Source organism: Protopterus annectens, chromosome 7.part1 (assembly GCF_019279795.1).
Source record: "Protopterus annectens isolate FY-2018-M chromosome 7.part1, PAN1.0, whole genome shotgun sequence".
In the NCBI taxonomy this organism is placed as follows: Eukaryota; Metazoa; Chordata; order Ceratodontiformes; family Protopteridae; genus Protopterus; species Protopterus annectens.
In genome coordinates, this window is record NC_056740.1 from 523,469,511 (window position 1) to 523,489,222 (window position 19,712).

The 19,712-nt window shown below is 40.0% G+C and overlaps 1 protein-coding gene across 1 annotated transcript in view; it reads left to right on the forward strand.

The window, feature by feature from the left end:
- Nucleotides 1-19,712, forward strand: part of PIGB (phosphatidylinositol glycan anchor biosynthesis class B) — a 369,888-nt gene that overhangs the window by 247,864 nt on the left and 102,312 nt on the right. The window contains exons 9-10 of the mRNA XM_044078951.1: nucleotides 16,282-16,346; nucleotides 16,445-16,664. Coding sequence (XP_043934886.1) covers nucleotides 16,282-16,346; nucleotides 16,445-16,664 — 285 coding nt within the window. The remainder of the gene's footprint in view (nucleotides 1-16,281; nucleotides 16,347-16,444; nucleotides 16,665-19,712) is intronic.

Here is a 19,712-nt window from a genome sequence, read left to right on the forward strand (position 1 = left end):
TGCCACGCAATGCCTGAAGCAGATTGCAAGTGCCAGTCGGCCGACTCCTGACATTTTCGTTTTTGAATTTCAGAACCGAAGTCTTCAAAAAAACTAAGTACCCCGTTGGGGATCCTTTTTCTTGCTCTTAACCCATGTCAGTAAAAGTTAACAATTGTATTACCTGTGGAAAGCAAATACCTCATAAAGATTTTCATTTGTACTGCATTCCTTACTTAGGCCCAGACCACGACGTCCCTCGCTATCGGTTTTGTGCCTTATTCAACCCCCAAACTATTTGTTGTCGGGCTATATTTGCAGCAAATTAGTTTGGTATTCGGTATAACTATCCAGAAGTGGCTTTGGCAAGCCATCCGACTACCGATTATTCCAAAATAATGTAAGGATAAAGACAGAGACAGACAGCTGTGAAAACCAGTGATGATGCTTCCGTTAAGCTAGTCGCCAGTCTGCTGGTACATAGTGAGGCTCTTTCGCAGCCCCTGATACCCACTACCTCAGATTTGCAGACCTCTACTTAGACCCATTCAGAGTCCGATATGCAATGAGATGCTTCTTCGACTATGGAACCTGCGTATGTCTCTACCTTGGTTGGGTCTGGAGCCACTGTGCACTGTGCTTCCGAGGGTGTATTCAGGCCTACAGACTTGCATTTTAAACTGATGCCATCTTCATCCAGGCCTAAAACTCGACCCATGCCTAGAAAACCAACTCCCAGACCGCATGCTCAGGCCCATATGCCTAAAAAACAAATGCTTAGAATGGCTGAAGACCTTATTACCTTAATTAGGGGAAGGCAGCCTTCTCCCTCTAAGAGTCCTAGAACTGATTTTCCTTCTGATTCTTCTGATCAGGAATCTGATATTTCTGTTTCTTCTGATTACCAGGATTTGCCCTTATCTACCTATGAGGATTCTGATGCAGAGGATTCCATTCCCTCTGCTTCCCCTACAGAAGAAAACCTTGCACACTCTTAGAGAGCATTTCCGCTTGGAAAGCCAGGATTACTCTGACTCCAAAAAGAGGCTTAGGGAAGTCTTACTCCTCCCTCAACACAGGCCTTTAGCTATCCCTCCTGTTCTGGACATTGTAGATGATGCTTTATTGGAATCTAGCCTTTCCCCAGACACTTTACCTCCAGCTCCCAGAAAACCTGACAGGTATTACAGAGTACCTGACTCTCACAAGTTCCTCTTCAAGAATCCTACTGTGGATCCAGAGACCATTTCCCAAGGACCAAAGGGCATTAAGGCTACTGCTACCAAAAACCCTACCCCTTCTGATAGAGATTCTAGAGCCTTGGACAAATGGGGTAAAAAGGTATATACTTCTGCTACTTTGGCCATTAGGGCTTTAAATTGCCAGTTTCGCATGTTAAAGTACCAGCAGCATATTATGGAGCTACTTAAACAGAAAATGATGTTGATTCCTGACTGTGCTGAACACAAAGAATTACAGAATTTAATGCATTCTGCAGAACAAGTTGGTAAACATACTTTGCAATGTGGTTTTGATTCTTTAGAAGCATCTTGCATGGCTGCTGTCACTGGGCCTATACTTAGAAGGAGCAAAACTTGCCAGATCATGTTAAAGCTAAATTACTGGATGCTCCCTTAAACCAAGACCGCCTGTTTGGCAACCAAGCAGAAGAAGTCCTCAAAAGATGGAGGAAAAAAACTAAATCTATGCAAACTGTTAAAGATTTCCTGCAAGTACAGCCTCCCAGATTTAGTAGGCATTGGCCTTCAAAGAATTGGTAATTCCAGCCTCTTCCAGGCCTTCTGAGTCCAAACCCAGGAACAGCAGACCCACCTAGGTTACAGTCTCAGGCTACGCACAGGCCTAAACAGTGGGGGGCTCCCACTTCCAAAGTAGGGAGTAGTAAGACACCCCCGTACAGAAAAATGGCACAGTGACTTAACCTTAACCCTTCCAAGCCCTGCTCCACTGCTTGCTCCCTTATGGGGAAAGCTCGCCCTGCAGGCAAAAAACTGGGAACTCATTACCCAGGACAAATGGGTTTTGAATATAGTTTCCAAAAGATACAGATTCCACGTCCACACCCTACCAACCCCAAATGGTTGGCCAGACCCACCCCCAAATCAGTGGGCAGAGGCTCTACATCAGGTTCTCTCTCTTCTGACTATCAGGGCTATTCAACTGGTCCCAGCAGAAGAAAGGGGGCAAGGTATTTATTCAAGACTTAGCCTGGTACCCAGAAAAGACAGCTCACAGCATCCTATTCTGGACATCTCTATTCTAAACATCTTTTTGGTAGTCCCAAAATTCAAAATCTTAACACTTCAACAGCTGCTTCCTATGCTAGGCAAAGATGCCTGGTTGGCAACCTTAGACTTAAAGGAAGCTTACCTGCACATTCCAATAAGGGAATCTTGCAGGAAATACCTACGCTTCAGGGCAGGCTCCATGCACTATCAGTTCTCTGCACTTCCCTTCGGCTTATCTACTGCGCCCAAGGTATTCATAAAGTGTCTAGCTCCAGCTATTACATTTTGCAGGCAGAGAAATATTCAAATATACCCATACTTGGATGATTGTCTGATTCAGGCAGAAAGCCAGGACTTGCTATTAAAACATCTGGCATTCGTAAAGAAACTTTAACCTCACTGGGGTACACCATAAATGAAAAGAAATCTCATCTAGTACCCTGCAAACAGATTGTTTTCCTGGGAGCAAGCTTGAGCACAACTTCCCAGAAGGCTTTCCTCACTCCAGAGAAACAAGTTTATTTGGCAACCTACTTCAAACTACTGGCCACAAAGACCAAGCTATCTGCAAGGAAAATCCTGCAAGCCCTGGGATTCATGGCCTCTTGCATTCTACTAATTCCATATGCAAGACTAGATATGAAGAAACTACAATGGTATCTAAAAAGCCTATGGTGTCAACATTCTCAGGACCTGGAATCAATGATTCCTATCATTCCTTGTATAAAGACAGAGTTCCTTTGGTGGACAGAGGCCTGCTACCACAACTAGGGGCTCCCTTTCACTCTACCCCCTGCTGCCCAAACCCTAACAACAGACGCATCAGACTATGCATGGGGGGCTCACTTGGCAGTGCGGTGCATTCAAGGCAAATGGAACCCGAGACAGATGCCCCTGCATATCAACCAGAAAAAAATGTTAGCTGTACAGAATTCCCTGACAGCCTTCAAGGATCACATTCTTCCAGGACAATTATTGGTAAAGACAGACAACACCACAGTTATGTGGTACATAAACAAGCAGGGGGGAACCCACTCGTACCCTCTCTGCAGACTAGCCATGGCTCTGTGGAACACAACCTTGAGCTACCAAGTGCACTTACAGGCACAATTCCTGCCAGGCAAGCTAAACTCTCTGGCAAACGACCTAAGCAGAAATCTCATGGACCCACATGAATGGAAACTGGAACCAAAAATATTCAACCTCTTGAGGAACAAATGGGGGACTCCAGAGATAGACCTGTTTGCCTCCCTTCAGAACTACCAATTGGACAAATTCTGCACAAGGAACTCCCACAGTCGAGCTTGGAAAGTGGATGCCTTCTTTACCTGGGAAAGCCTCTCGGTTTATGCCTTTCCCCCCTCTGCCTCTCCTCTCGAAGGTTCTGCTAAAGATCAAACAGGACAATCCAAGGACAATATTGATTGCACCAGACTGGCCATGCCAGGACTGGTACCCCCTCCTGCGCAGTATGACACTGCTGGAACCAATGCACCTGCCTCAGACCCTTTCCCTGCTGTTCCAGCAGGCAGGCCAGATTGTGCACCCTCAACTTCAAACCCTGAACTTTGCAGCCTGGCTAATTCCTTGAGCTCTTCAATACCATCCCTCAGTAAGCAGATGCTAGATGTCATTCTGGAGGCAAGGAGGCCTAGTACTAGAAAATCCTATGCTGAGAAGTGGAAAAGATACTGTTCCTGGAGCCAGATTCAGGGGATGGGCACAACGGTGCCAAGCTTACCTCATATACTTCAGTACTTAACAGAAATGCTCCAGAAAGGCCTATCCTTCTCGTCAATTAAAATTCATGCCTCTGCCATTTCAGCAAATTATAATACTGAACCACCCCTTTTCTCTCACCCCCTGCTAAAGCAATTCCTCAGAGGGGCCAAAAATTTAAGACCCCCCCCCCAAGGAGAGCCTTTACTCCAGCCTGGGACCTTAACTTTGTATTGGAAAAGCTCACTCTCCCTCCCTTTGAGCCAGCTGCAACTGCAGAGTTGAAATTCCTTTTTTGGAAAACATCCTTCCTTCTAGCCATCACTTCAGCAAGAAGAGTGTCTGACTTACAGGCCCTCATGGCAGTGGAGCCCTTCATTATCTTCCATGCAGACAGGTTTCCCTCAGGCCCAATCCTCTCTTTATGCCCAAGGTGGTGTCTAATGTGGCCCCAAAACAGTCCATTCATTTGCCCACCTTTTTCCCACATCCACAAAACAAAGTTAGAACGAATACTGCACTCTTCGGACGTGCACAGACAACTTAGATTTTATTTTGACAGGACTAAGCCTCTCAGAAAATCTGAACAGCTGCTAGTTGGCTTTGCTGCAGGGGCAAAGGGGAAGGCCATTTTAAAACAAACCATTTCTAAATGGATAGCCCATTGCATTCATTTCTGCTGTAAGCACCATGGAAAACCTACCCAACAGGGGATAAGATCACATTCCACCAGGGCTGTGTCTACCTCTACAGCCTTTCTCAGAGGAGTCCCTACCAGGGACCTGCTACCTTTAGCTCTGTATATACCTTCACCAAGGATTACCACATGCCTGTTTTTTCCAAATCCAGAGCTGGTTTTGCCACTGCAGTCTTGCAGGGCTTAATAGCTGGCACTAATGCTCTCTGACTTCCTTCTCCCTTCCTTACCTTTGGGAATCAACCCAAATGTAATGACTGCAACAGTGAAACATGAAGAACATAGTACAGTTGTGTACACTTGCATAAATGTAGATGTTCCAGTGTATTCATTGTTGCAGTCCTGGTTACCCTCCCTCCAGCCCCCTGACTTCTCTTGGCTCTACCTCTCCTTCCTGTTTGGTGTAGTTAAGCTTTGTGGTGTATTTGCTTTTTAATGGAGGTGTACCGTAACACATAATTGCTTCTCATTGTGGGGGCATCTGACATCTGGGGCAAGAAAAACTGATCTAATGGTGTCGGCTACATGTTTTATACCCCTGACAACCTGACGTAATGGAAGAAGAGACAGCATCTGACGCAGGAATCCAAGACTCTGGTATTCAGGCCGGCTGAGGGCTACCTGTACCTGCAGGCAGATAACCCAAATGTGATGACTGCAACAGTGAATACACTTGAACATCTATATTTATGGTAAGTGTACACAACTGTACTTTCTGGTATAGTTTTTAGTTGAATCTAGAACAGAAGCTGTTTTTAAAAAGGGATTATTAGTAGGACATGCAAACTATTGCATGATAATTATAGAAATCAATCTGTGGAGGTTAGTAAAGTTAGGGAAGAGAGACTGGAAAACCAGTTTACAAGGGAACAATGGGATAACATATGTATGGCTCCCACATATGCAACAAAGTTCAGAAGGTTTAAAATTTTTGCTTGGAAATGTTTGCAGAGGTATTTTTATACCCCAAGTGGACTTCAGATTTTTTTCCTATGGTAGATGGCAAATGTTGGAGATGTGATGGGTAAGAAAGAGTTAACTGGGAAAGTGTTTTAGGAGTGTAATGAGTTGTCAGATTTTAAAAATTCTCTGTAGAGTACTCTGCCAGAAATATTGGGATGTGCAAATGACTGTAACTAAGGAAATTATTCTTTTTAGCTGGGACACTATATCCGAATTGCCTAAACATTAGTAGGGCCTTGTTAAGTTTAATTTTTTGGCTGCCAAAAAAGCACTTGCTAGAAACTGGAAATCAAAGTCCAAACCAACTGTATTTGAAGTATTGAATATTGTAAAATAGATTAAAATAACTGGAAGAGGAATATTTAGAAAACGGAAGAACCAAATTACATAGAAATAAATTGATTTTTTTGGGAACAATGCATGCATAATAATGTTCACAAGGAGGCTTGAGCTTTAAGGGAAGGTAGTATTTGAGAAATGAATGCAGTGCTGGACTGATGGTAACAAAGAATGAAAACATATGTGATGTATAATGTATGCAAATGGGGAAATGTTAATATGGTTTATTTTCTTTTCTATTAAGGCATGTTTGCCTGTGTGTTAAGTGATAATTTCTTAAAGGTGTTTGGAGTAAAAAAGGATGTTACTGTCCCTCTGAATTCTGTTGTGGTTAGAACAAAAAGTGATTATATTGCCCCTTTGTTCTCATACCTAGGCAAACCTAGGAAGTCCTGAAAGATTCCTGACATAAAACACTATTGGCCTAAAAAAAAAAAAACTTAGCTACCAAAACAAACTAAAAGCCCTAGTCCTGTACCCTATCTCTTAAGACTTCTGCATGTAGATATATGTTTGACATTCTATGCCAACAATAACCCCACCCTAATAGCTCTTTTATACCTTCTCAGAACAAATGGCTACGCCTGAACAAAAGACCTGAAGCTGCTACAATATATAAATAAAACACACTGCATGGAGTGATTCATTACCCAATGTTGGCCCATCTCTGAAACACATTGCCCCTGGATTTTAAGCACAACTACCTTTCATGATTGGGTGGGTACCCATAAGTTCATCCCTGGTTTGACATTTTCCCTCATGAAAGTAGTGGGGGGTGGTAACATTTTCAGGGTGGTATTTGGCAAGGAGCAAATACTCTTCTGACTTTATGATCTGAAGACTGGTATTACACTTGCATAGCACTGTGAATAATAAACATAAAAGTTCATAGTGGGTATTATGTTTCATCAAAATAAACTGTAAGTGTAGAATCTCCTCAGATTTCCACGAATAAGAAAAATCTGGACCACATTGAGCTCTAGACGGTGACAGTGGTGGAAGAGAGGAGCACTTGTGCGGATATACCTGTTCATAGTTTTTTTGCTGTCCTGGTATCATTTGATTCCACTGTGGAAGCATTAGCAATGGAAACCATTGACCTTATAATCCTAACTAGAGAAAACCCACAGGAGACTGACGCTGAACAAGACAAGAAAATAGCTTGCAGGAAGGAGGGGATTCCATTTTTAGAATAGGTGAGGGCATTGAGACAGGGTGCCTGCCTGATGACATAATAAGAGGGTCAGGATGCAGATCCTTTGTATTATGGCTGCATTTCTGTTGTTATAAGTACTTGGTGTCATTATCTAGACTGAGAGAAAGAAAATGACAGGGAAATGCATAGGATTAGTGTAGGAGTTATCTGTGAAACTACACAAGGACTGTAATGGCATTAGTGTAGGAGTTATCTGTGAAACTGCACAAGGACTGTAATGGCATTAGTGTAGGAGTTATCTGTGAAACTACACAAGGACTGTAATGGCATTAGTGTAGGAGTTATCTGTGAAACTACACAAGGACTGTAATGGCATTAGTGTAGGAGTTATCTGTGAAACTACACAAGGACTGTAATGGCATTAGTGTAGGAGTTATCTGTGAAACTACACAAGGATTATAATGGCACACACTGCAGACTTCTCAGAGGGTGAGGGAAATGCATAGGATTAGTGTATGAGTTATCTGTGAAACTACACAAGGACTGTAATGGCATTAGTGTAGGAGTTATCTGTGAAACTGCACAAGGACTGTAATGGCATTAGTGTAGGAGTTATCTGTGAAACTGCACAAGGACTGTAATGGCACACACTGCAGACTTCTCAGAGGGTGAGGGAAATGCATAGGATTAGTGTAGGAGTTATCTGTGAAACTACACAAGGACTGTAATGGCATTAGTGTAGGAGTTATCTGTGAAACTACACAAGGACTGTAATGGCATTAGTGTAGGAGTTATCTGTGAAACTACACAAGGACTGTAATGGCACACACTGCAGACTTCTCAGAGGGTGAGGGAAATGCATAGGATTAGTGTAGGAGTTATCTGTGAAACTACACAAGGACTGTAATGGCATTAGTGTAGGAGTTATCTGTGAAACTGCACAAGGACTGTAATGGCATTAGTGTAGGAGTTATCTGTGAAACTACACAAGGACTGTAATGGCACACACTGTCATTACTGGCACAATGGTCTTCATCTGTTCATGTGACAAAACAAAGTTCTAAATGATCTAAATGTTTAATTTACAGATCTTTGTATCACACTGCACAAGAGGAAAGATACAGCAAGTCAACAACCCTTCCAAAATTAGATGCTTTGTAAACTTAAGCACATTGATAGGAAAGTTGCTGAGGGTGGATAAAATATCATAACAGAAAGGAACTTAGCTTACCTGTTGGGAACCCAAAGTGTGTCTCACACAAGCGTAAATTCACAGGCTAGTGAAAGAGCAGATGAACTGTAGAATAGATTCAAATTGCCACCTGTGAGGCAGCACATCATTTTGTAAGGTACGTGAGCAGAAACAATGCAGAAATCACCATGGTGCTCAAGAGATGTGGTAAGGAAGGTTAAAGGTAGAAGAGAAGCATTAAGAAAATATAAGGAAACGGTCAGTGGGACAGAAGTCAACAGGAGATATCTGTTAAGGAGGGAGAAAACACTTTTTTCATAATCATATTAGTAAAAATTCAAGTAAAAAATAAAACATAGCAGGGCTTAATGAAAGGAATGAATATGGGGTGTCAGTAAAAGTAACTAGGCACAGATAGTGTGCAGGCATTTATGTAAATGATTTACAAAAAAAATGGGTGTGGCACCCAAGTTAATAACAAACATTCCTTATAGAGCATTTGATAGTATTCAGTGCACAACTGACCCTTCTTATGTGGGGGGCTACACCCCCCCACACCCCTGCTAATTATATATACCAACTGTGAGATTGCACTACAGTGGGGAAATAGTGTGATCTCGGAGCTGGCACATATAATTAGTGGGGATGTGGGGGACTATATGAAGGGTCTGATGTGTGCCAAATACTATTTTAATACACTATTTTATTTTATAACTATGCAAACATGGCAAATGTTTACTGAGCTATTTCCCTGCTGCTGGCCAACTATGACACTTGCATGATTTTTTTACGATGATATGTATGTACGAAAACACTGCCGTTCAATGTTTACCATTCACGGAAAAGCTGTTTGACCATTTCTGTTGATGGACAAAAATAGACTCTCTTCCCCACCTTCCACTGCTGTTTCTAGCCTTGTGATTTCAGCAAAGAGGTTGATATTGTTCCCTATGCCTTCCGATATGTTCAAAGTACACATAATACTAGCACCAGAATAGACCCTTGTGGTACTTCACTTGTCACTTTCCTAATTCCTGACATTTTCTTTCTCAGCACAACCCTCCGAGTTCTGCCATTTAGGTATCCAGTTCCTCAGTCTTGGTCTTACCCAACCAGATGCTTGCAGTTTTCCTTTCACCCTCCTATATGGGATCAAGTCAAAGGCCTTTCTAAAGTCCAGATATTTATTTATTTGCTTGTTTGTGTAGCATTTGTTAGTGGGATAACATGTTTGGTCCTTAAACACTTTTCAGTCATGACAAAGGGCACGTTGCAAAAACAATAATCAACAAAGATACAGTAATTATTTTTGGGTTATATGACAGGAGCAATTAGAAGTGTACATGCAGTTATTAACATGTTAATATTTAACAATATTAATCAGATGAGAATAAACAGAAAGACACATTCGGTAAATTTCAACTGAAGAAGCATGTTAGCATCTATATGTGTGCAGCAATTCTTAAGGTTGTCTGTATAGGTAATAGGTAAATAGGATGCTGTCAGTCTGCAGAGTATTACAAGCCTAGCCAATATCCAGAGGTCAGAATAAAACCCTGCACCTTATAACTGTGAGGTAAAAACCTTAACCATTATGATTGCAGGCTGGAAAAATTCAGGAGTTAAAGATTCCACTGTTGATGCTTTCTTTACAAGATGTTTGCTTTGAGCTGTTATACAAGGTGAAAAATGTCAGGATAGTGTAGCAATAATACCTAAAGAGGATAGAGATCTATCAAACCCAGCTTTATGCAGGCCCATTTCAATCCTAAACCATGATTGTAAAGTGTTTCATGTCCATAATGGCTAAAGGAATGGCAAACGTAATGCCAAAACTGACAGATATGGATCAGTGTGGTTTTGTGGAGGGGAGGCAGACATTTGGCAACATTAACAAAACATTTATGATCCAGAGGGAAGCAGAATGTAGGAAAATACCACTGTTGTTGGTGGGTCCTGATGTAGAGAAAGCATCTGACAGAGTAAACTGGGACTTTATGAGCAGAGCGGTGGAACCATTTGCATTTTCTGAAAAAAAATTCTAAGGTTGATTAGGAGGGTATATGAGAGATCAGATGCGAAAATTGAAGTGGGTGGGGTCCTTTCTGACAATTTCTGCTTGAGCAGAAGAACCAGGCAGGGGTCTCCTCTTTCGCTTTTATTATTTTCATTATATTTAGAACCATTGGCAAAGAAAATAAGGGACTCAGAAATTCAAGGATATAATTCGTATGGTAGTCAAGAAAAGCTGGCTTTATTTGCAGATGATATTATTTTGTACCTGACAAAACCCGAAGAAAAACATTAGTGTTGTGGAACATTTTGAGACAGTTTCAGATCTTTCCGGGATACAAAATTAATGAAGCTAAACAAAGACAATAGTGGTAAATTATGTACCCACACATGAACTGGTTCAGGAATACCCATATTTATGGGGACATAATAAAGTAAAGTATTTAGGAGTATGGATTAAAAATGTTTCTAGTGTGGCAGCTAAGGATATGTGGGAAGAGACTAAACAAAACATAATACAAAACCTGACAAAACGGAAGCTTTGTTATATGGATATGGATAGTAAGATACAAGCAGTTAAAATGTTTTTAGTCACTTTAGTCTTATACACAGGTCAGGCATATTTTTATTAACCAGAGGAGAAGTTGTGGGTAGCAATTAATAAGGAGCTGAAGGACGTTATCTGGGAGGGGAAGACAGCAGGAGTCAAGTGGGATAAGCTGATTCTTCCAGTAGAACAGAGTGGATTAGGATTACCCAATTTGAAGGGATATTTCAGAGCTACACTGATAAGACTCCTATACGTACCACAAGCAAAAAACTATAATTCAAAATGGAAAGTGAAGATGATGAAACAGGGGGAAGCTCAAGAAACAGAGAGCGACCGGGATTTTGGATGCAGGCCTTTAAAGAGAACAAAAATAATCATACAGAGTATTATTATAAATGTCTTGAATGCAATAAGTGTTTCAGACTAAGGGGGGATCTAGTATACATGAAAGGACTCACAGGGGGAGAGAAAACCGGACATAGTTATCCAAGAAAAGAAGACAAAAGTAGCATTGATCATTGAAATTGCCACACCTAGTGACTATAGTGTCTTGCGTACAGAGACATAAAATACCTTGATCTGCAGGCAGAACCAAGAGCCATGTAGAAGAAAGATACCCAGACAGTTCCAATAGTAGTAGGAGCAACTGGTCTTATAAAAAAGAATTTACAATAATATTTAGATATGTTACCAATTCATGTAACACCGTATGAATTGCAGAAGGAGTCATTGCTGGGCACATTGCGGGTACTGCGAATAGCTCTTTTGGCTAACATCAAAGAGTGAAATAATACTAATTTCGTGAACTTTAATCGTACTCTGACTTAGGAATGGGGTCCATTTCCATCATGGTATTAGAAACCCAAAAGATTTGGAGAAATCAAAAAAATGGGAGAGACTATAGAAGAGGGACTAGATCAACAAAAATATTAAGAAAGATGTGATAAAAGTAGTGTGCAGTATTAGAACAGACCAGGATCTATCATGCACTATTGCAAATAAATTAAACATTTCAGCACAAGCAGAAAAACTTAGAAGATACACATGTAAATATAAGGGAAAAGTACAAAATAAGCGATTTAGTGATGACCCAAAATAAATTTTATAGAGAATTGGGAAACAAGGTAAGAGGAATTGAAAGACCGGCAAAAAAAGAAGAAATAGATGCATTTTGGAGAAGTATCTATGAAGATCCTGTGGAACACAACAAAAATGCTAAATGGATAAAAGAAGTAAAAGAAAGAATAAGAAGTTTAAAGGTACAGTATATGAAATGGGATGAAGTAACAGCCAGTGAGACTGAAACAAAGTTAAGAAAAGCCTTTAATTGGAAAACCCCAGGCCTAGATGCAGTGCCTAACTTTTGGTTAAAAGTATTAACATCTTTGCATGAAGATCTAGCCATGAGTAAGATCTATTTATATGCACACCCCGAACAGACACCGATCTGGCTAACAGCAGGTAAGACAATGCTCCTACTTAAGAGTGAACCTGCAAGCTATCCCAAAAAATTATAGACCAATAACTTGCCTTATGACGACGTATAAACTATACATGGGAATTGATCCTGAATTTATAGTCATTTAGTAGAAAACTCAAGTATGGCAATAAAAGAAAGTCATATGGAACAAAGGATCATTTGTTGTTAAATAATGTCATAGTGGAGAACTGTAAAAAGGGAAAGAGTCTAGGGCATGAATTGACTAAAAAAAGCATTTGATACAATTACACATTCAAGCATAAAAGATTGCTTAGAAATGTATAAGATACACCCTACACTGATCGACTATGTTACAGTGACCATGAAGTAATGGCAGACCACTTTGCAATTAAACCATGATAAAGGACAAATTACTATCCTAGGGATAAAAATTCAAAGGGGTATATTCCAGTGTGCCTCTCTGTGATCGTTGCTATTCTGCATTGCCCTTAACCCATTAAACTGTCTACTTAACAGCTTAGGCCATGGCTGCAATTTGGCTCCTAGAAAACAACAAAGTCTAAAGACTTCTCATCTTCTATTTGTCGATGATTTAAAACTGTATAGTTCATAAGATGAGGAACTAAAAGCACAGCTGCAGGCTGTTAAAACTTTTTCAGATGATATTAGACTCATTTGGTCTTGTTAAATGTGCAAATGCAACCTTTGAAGCAGGAAAACATCAGTTTGGGACAATAATGTGAAATAAAAGAACTTGAGCAAGAGGATGGTATAAATACTTGGGAATTGATGAAGGATCAGCAATAAAACACAAACATATGCGAATAAAACTTAGTAAGGAATACTTCAGAAGACTTAAATTAATCTTGAAAACAGCAATGACGTCTAAGAACAAAATCCCAGCTATAAAGCAATTTGTTCTTTCTATCCTAACTTACAGTTTTGGAGTGATTGATTGGCCCCAAAACATGTTGGATAAATTAGGTATTAAAACAAGAAGGATGCTTCATGTTCACCAAATGATCTTTAAAAATCAGTGCATACCAAGATTATATATTCCCCGTTCCAAAGGAGGGATGGGCCTCCTTGAAATCGATTACATGTATAGATCTGCAATTGTGGGACTTCACACATATCTGCTGACCCCATAAGACCCAAACATAGTGAAAGTTTTGAAACATGAGGAGAATACCTCTAAGATGACTTCTCTGCTTAACCTAGCAGAAGCATATCACCATCAAGCAGGAATGGAAATCAAACCAGAAGTAGATAAAAATCAGGCAGCAGCTGAATGTGCCAAAAACACAAAAGAAAAATATAAGGTGAAGGACCAGATGAAAAGGCAAAAAATGTGGAAAACGCATAAATATAGTTGCAAGTATAGAAAACTTCTTGAAGAACCTCATGTTGATCAGGAACAAACACAGGAATTGTTAAGAATAGGTGAATTCAAACCAAGAGATGAAATGTTAATATTGGCAGCTCAAGGTAGTGGTCCACGGACACGCTGGTTTACAAAGTCCATTGAACATGTGGGAGAAACAGACAAATGTAGGTTTTGTAAAACTGAATTGGAAACAGTCGCACACCTCATTGTTGGTTTTGACATACTAATGGCAGAAGGACTGTATATTGAAAGGCATAATAATGTGCCGATACTGTTGCACTGGGAATTGTGCAAACATTATGGTATTGAAGTGGATGAAAAACATTGGAAACATGAGCAACAAAGCACCATAGAAGAAAAAAGTTTACATTACATGGGATCATCCATTACCAACAATTCAAAACATAGATGCTATAAAACTGGATATAGTAGTCCAAGAAAAGAAGACAAGAGCAGCATCAATCACTGAAATCACAACACCCAGTGACTACAGTGTCCTGCGTAGAGAGAGAGAGACAAAGTTATAAAATATCAGGATCTGCAAGCAGAAATGAAAGCAGTGTGGAAGAAGGATACCCAGATAGTTCCAATAGTAGTAGGGGCGACGGGGCTTATAAAAAAAAAAAGTCTACAAGCATATTTAGATATTCTACCAATACATGTAACTCCATAAAAACTGCAGAAGGAGTCATTACTGGCCACTTTGTGGGTGCTGCGATGAGCACTTTTGGCTGACATCAAAGAAACAATACTAATTTCATGAACTTTAATCATACTTTGACTTAGGAGTAGGGTCCATTCCTGTCATGGTATTAGAAACCCAAAAGATTTGGAGAAATAAAAGGAGTATTATGTCCATAAAGTATCAGAAAGTATTCTAAGAACTAAACCAACACAGGAACGGAAAAAGGAAATTCTGCCAATAGGGATGACTGCATTTAGGGATACAGACAGTAGGCAAGAGGTGGCTGGAATTTATTGGAGAAAACTGGCAAAGCAACCAAGGTATTTGGAGCAAATAACTAGAGAGGGAAAGATGATAGAATGGGAAGACACTAAGAATTTATTTAGACTGCAGGTTAGAGATTGTCTTCCCTATCAGGATTGATATCAGAGTACAGGCAAAGAGGAATAAATGGGTGGGGGGGGTCCTAAATGAAAGACCAGCACTGGTACAGTTTTTAATACAATCTAGAACAGATGCTGCCATTTAAAAAAGGAATAATATGTAGAGCATATAAAATATTGCATGATAATTGTAAGAATCAATCGGAGCAGGTTAGAAAGGATTGGGAAGAGAGATTGGATAAGCAATTCACAAAGAAACAATGAGAGGATATATGTATGTATCCCAAATACGCAACAAAATCTAGAAGATTTAGGACTTTTGCCCGGAAATGTTTACATAGATATTTTTATATCCCAAGTAGACTCTAAAGAATTTTTCCTCAGGCAGACAGCAAATGTTGGAGGTGTGAAGGGGAAGAAAGGTAATTGGGAACATATTTTCTGGGGGTGCAGTGAGTTGGCAGACTTTAAGGAGTCGCTGCGGGATGCATTGTCGGAGATGCTGGGTGGGCAAATTAGTCTGGTGAGGAAGATGATTTTTGTGAGCTGTGATACAGAATTGGAATTGCCTAGACATGGTAAGGCCTTGCTGTATCTAATATGGTGGCTGCCAAAAAAGCAGTTACTAGAAAATGGAAATCAAAATCTAAACCAACTACACTGGAAGTAGTGAATATAGTAACAGAGATAAAACAACTGGAAATGAGATCTTTAGAAAATGGTAGGAACAAATTACACAGGAAAAAACTGGAATTGTGGTAACAATACATACAAAAGAGGAATGAGGTTATAAAAAGTTACAGGACTTAAATAAGCTATGTAATGTTTGAGTGAGAAAGATTGGGTAAATTATAAGTCATGTATAATGTTTGCAACTGGGAGTGTGTCATTATGGTTTGTGATGTAAAATGTTTGCAACTAAGATTGTGTCGGTGTGGTTTGTTTCCGTTTATATAAATGTATGATTGCCTGTGTAGTAAGTGCTGGTTTAATAAAGATGTTTCTTGTTTAAAAAGGAGGCAGGGATTGAATAATATATGTAATATTGCTTAGGTTGTATGATATATAGCAGTATATGTTAAGTATAATGTTTATGTTAATATAGTTTGGTTACTTTTATATGAATGTAAACTTGCGTATGTCATAGGTGATAATTCAATAAAGGTGTTTGAAAAAAAATGTCAGGATAGTGAAGCAGAATGGTAACAATGTAAGATGAATGTATTGTTTCTTTCAGCTTGTGCTAATTCTTTACATCCTTTATTATTAACTGGACATTTGTGTTTTACCTGAGAGGAAGGTATGGGCTTTTTTGTTACATTATCCAGCGTTGGAAAGTCAGGCAGCACTTACTGATGTGAAGAATTTAGTACAATATGCCGGGTTACCTGATTACTAATGACTATTTCCACAACCTTTTCAACTTAGATTTATATTTACGTTTGCTTCTGTATGTGCAGCTTCCTTACAATAGTAGAGAAACCAATCAGTTATGCATGCTGAACTCTGCTTTCACTTTTGTTTACAGCTTGTTAAGCCACAAAGAGTTTCGGTTCATTTATCCAGTACTGCCCCTGTGTATGGTGTTTTGTGGTAAGTATGACTATTTAAATTAAAGATTGCAGTTTGGGTTCTACATAATGGGCATCTTGAAGAATTACTAAACTGTTCACATTTAATCATGACTACAGGTCATTCACTGGCAAATTTGAAGAAGTGGAAGAAGGCAGCAGCTGCTTTTTTGCTTGTATCCAACTTGCTGCTTGCTTTGTACAGTGGTTTGATTCACCAGCGTGGGACACTAGATGTTATGAAACCCATTCAAGAGCTTTGCCTGAATGAAAGTACTTTGAAAGAGACTGAGCCATCTGTCCTGTTCCTTATGCCTTGTCACTCCACACCTTTCTACAGGTAACCAAAGCTTCATACATAGATAAGCCTTTCTAAGATGATCTCAAGGCTCTTTAGAAATACAGTATAAATTGTTCAGTTTTCTAAAATAAGTGCAAACTGCCTAAGTGGAGCCAGATGTTTTATTAGTATATTTTGACAGTGAGGAAGTGATATGGAAGATCACATTTTCATTCATTCATTCATTTTCAGTATCTACTTTATCCAATTCAGAATCGTGGAGCACTGCAACCTATTGTGGCAAAAAAGACCCGGACAGAATGCCAGTCCAGTGCAGAACACATGGGCACACGTACAGACTACACACACACACACACACACACACACACACACACACACACACACACACAAGGCAATTTATGGCATCACCAATTAACCCACTTCATGTGTTTGAGATGTGGGAAGAAATTTCAAACCATACAGATTTTCACTGAGGGTCTCCAAAGTCCACAGTGAAGGCTCCCCATCTGGAAACCAAACCAGAGAACCAAGTGCTGTGAGACAGTCAGCTGCATGGATATAGGAAAACAAGTGGATGGCTCTTACTGTTTGACAGAGATGAGGTAGGGTCCTGTCTTCACTTTTGACCCCAGCTTTTCCTGATGCATCATCGCCTGAACTTTTTATAAAGCTTTAATGTCAGTGCCTTTTTATCAGTTCTACCTCCTCCTTCTTAAAGAAACAGTACCACTACAGACAGTGTTAGTTCTGGAAGTGACTGCTTTTCTGCCAACTACTAGCAGGGAGTAGGTTTTGGTGGCACACATTTAGTTCAAAAACACAGCCTCAGTGGGCCCTGACAGTATCCCAAGTTGCCTCCTAAATAGCTTGAAACATGACCAGTCAGGACCACTTGAGTCACTTTTCAACTATAACCTCAAAACAGGCTTTGTACCATAAGAATGGAGGACTGCAAAGGTTATCCCACTTCACAAGGGTGCATTATCAGCTGACCAGGAGAACTACAGACCCATTAGTCTGATATGCAAACTCATGGGATGAGTTATCATGGAAATGATCGACAAAGACATAGGCAACCTTCAGAAACTGGATCCAACACAGTTTGGCTTTGTCAGGGGAAGATCATGCCTACTAAAATTAATGGACTTCTTTGAGAAGTTCACAGAGGCAATGGATGAAGGGAAAACAGTGCATACTGCCTACCTAGACCTGTTTAAGGCATTCGATACAATACCCCACTGGGGTGTAGTTGACAAACTCACTAAACTGGGCATAAACTCCTACATAACTGGCTGAATTCCTAGCTGGCTCACAGACAGGACCCAGCAAGTCAGGACTGATGAGATCATCTTCACTAAGAACTGGTCATCAGTGAGGGACCTCAAGACTCTGTGCTGGGACCACTCCTGTTTGGTATCTACTTCTTGGAGGTAAAGGCTAATATCAAGGGACTTTGGCTGACTAAGTTCACAGATGCTATAAATTGGGAGCAATCATAGATTCCCTTCATGACACAACCATGTTACAAGAGAGTCTAACACAGACAAATTAATTAAAACTCAATGCCAAGAAATGCATTATAGTGCCTTTTGGAAACACTGCCACCAAGGCTAATTACACCATCAATAAGAGTTAACCTGATAGTCCGGGATCTGGCAACATATGGAGACAGTAATCTGGCCTTTGACCAACATTTGGCCAAAATAGTAAGCAAATTATTTTATGCACCCAACGTATAAGTAAGAGCATGACATTCAGGTCCATCATTGACTATAATGCCTCCTTCAGCATATACCTGACCAGACGTATGCAACAGTTGGAATGCCCCACAAAAGTTCCTTACCAGAAGAATCCAGGGTATAAACACATTGTCCTATATTGATCACCTTAAAGCCTTATCTCTGTACTCGATCACCTACAGGTTACTAAGAAGCAATCTATGCCTGTCATATAAGGAATCCTCAGATCCTGCTCTGATGGACCTTTTGCACATCCACAAAACAAACAGCATTAAAACCACTAGATCCAAGGTTTTAATCTTTGCTTGTGACATAAAAAAGATATGTTAGTGAGACAGATATATGTCTCAGAGGATCCCCATGCTCTGGAACAGGCTCCACATCCATGGGAAACAAAGTCCATCCCTAACCCTGTTTAATCGAAACTTTGACTAATGGATGGAAAATTACAAATTCACCCCAGGTGTGGCCCCCTGTCTCTGACAAACAGAGGCAGACAATAATACCAAAACTAACATATCCCCCATATAACCTCTAGAAAGTTCCTAACAGACCTAACAAAACAATAGGAAGATTACTTTATAAATTCTCCTTAGCTCAAACTTGGAACAAATTCCCAAGTAATCTAGGCACCATCCAGTCTTTGATCCATTTCAAAAGAGAATTGAAAAACCACCTTGCAAACACTCCCTCCCGTACCTGTCACCACCCTACCTAAAACATACTTCCCCACTAATCTGACTTCCTTCTAATACCCTATTGCAAACCCTCATTTTTAAACGGTTCTTTATGCCAAATTGTATTATTTGTTAATTTATATTATTGTATGAATATATGTAGTTATATTTTCATCTTACTATGTATGTGTTATTTAATTTTCCATTATAACATGAATGTATTCATATTCTTATTATTCGAATGTAACTGTGTTATTTCTATCTTTGTGTGTGGAGCTTTTCTCTTCAGGTCTCCACTGAAAATGGGCCACCGGCCCAGCTGGACTAACCCGGTTAACAAAAGACAAATAAATAAATAACATGCCCCCTCCTAATAAACTCCCATGATACATAGGGATGCAGTTGGGTTGGGTCACATGGCTATGCTAATAAAGGCCCTGGTGGTTGTTAGCTTAATATATATCTATGAACCTGTGATCTTTCCTGTGTCATATAAGTATAAATGTCTAGTTTGAGCAGCATAAATTATTACCTCTTTGCTGCTTTGAGACCCCTAGCCCCCCCAAACACTGTCATGTTAACAATAGTTTATTGGATAACACAGTCTGAAGTATCTTGAATTGGATCTACTTTATATTGTCGAAAAAATGCTTATGCGAAATTCAAAACAT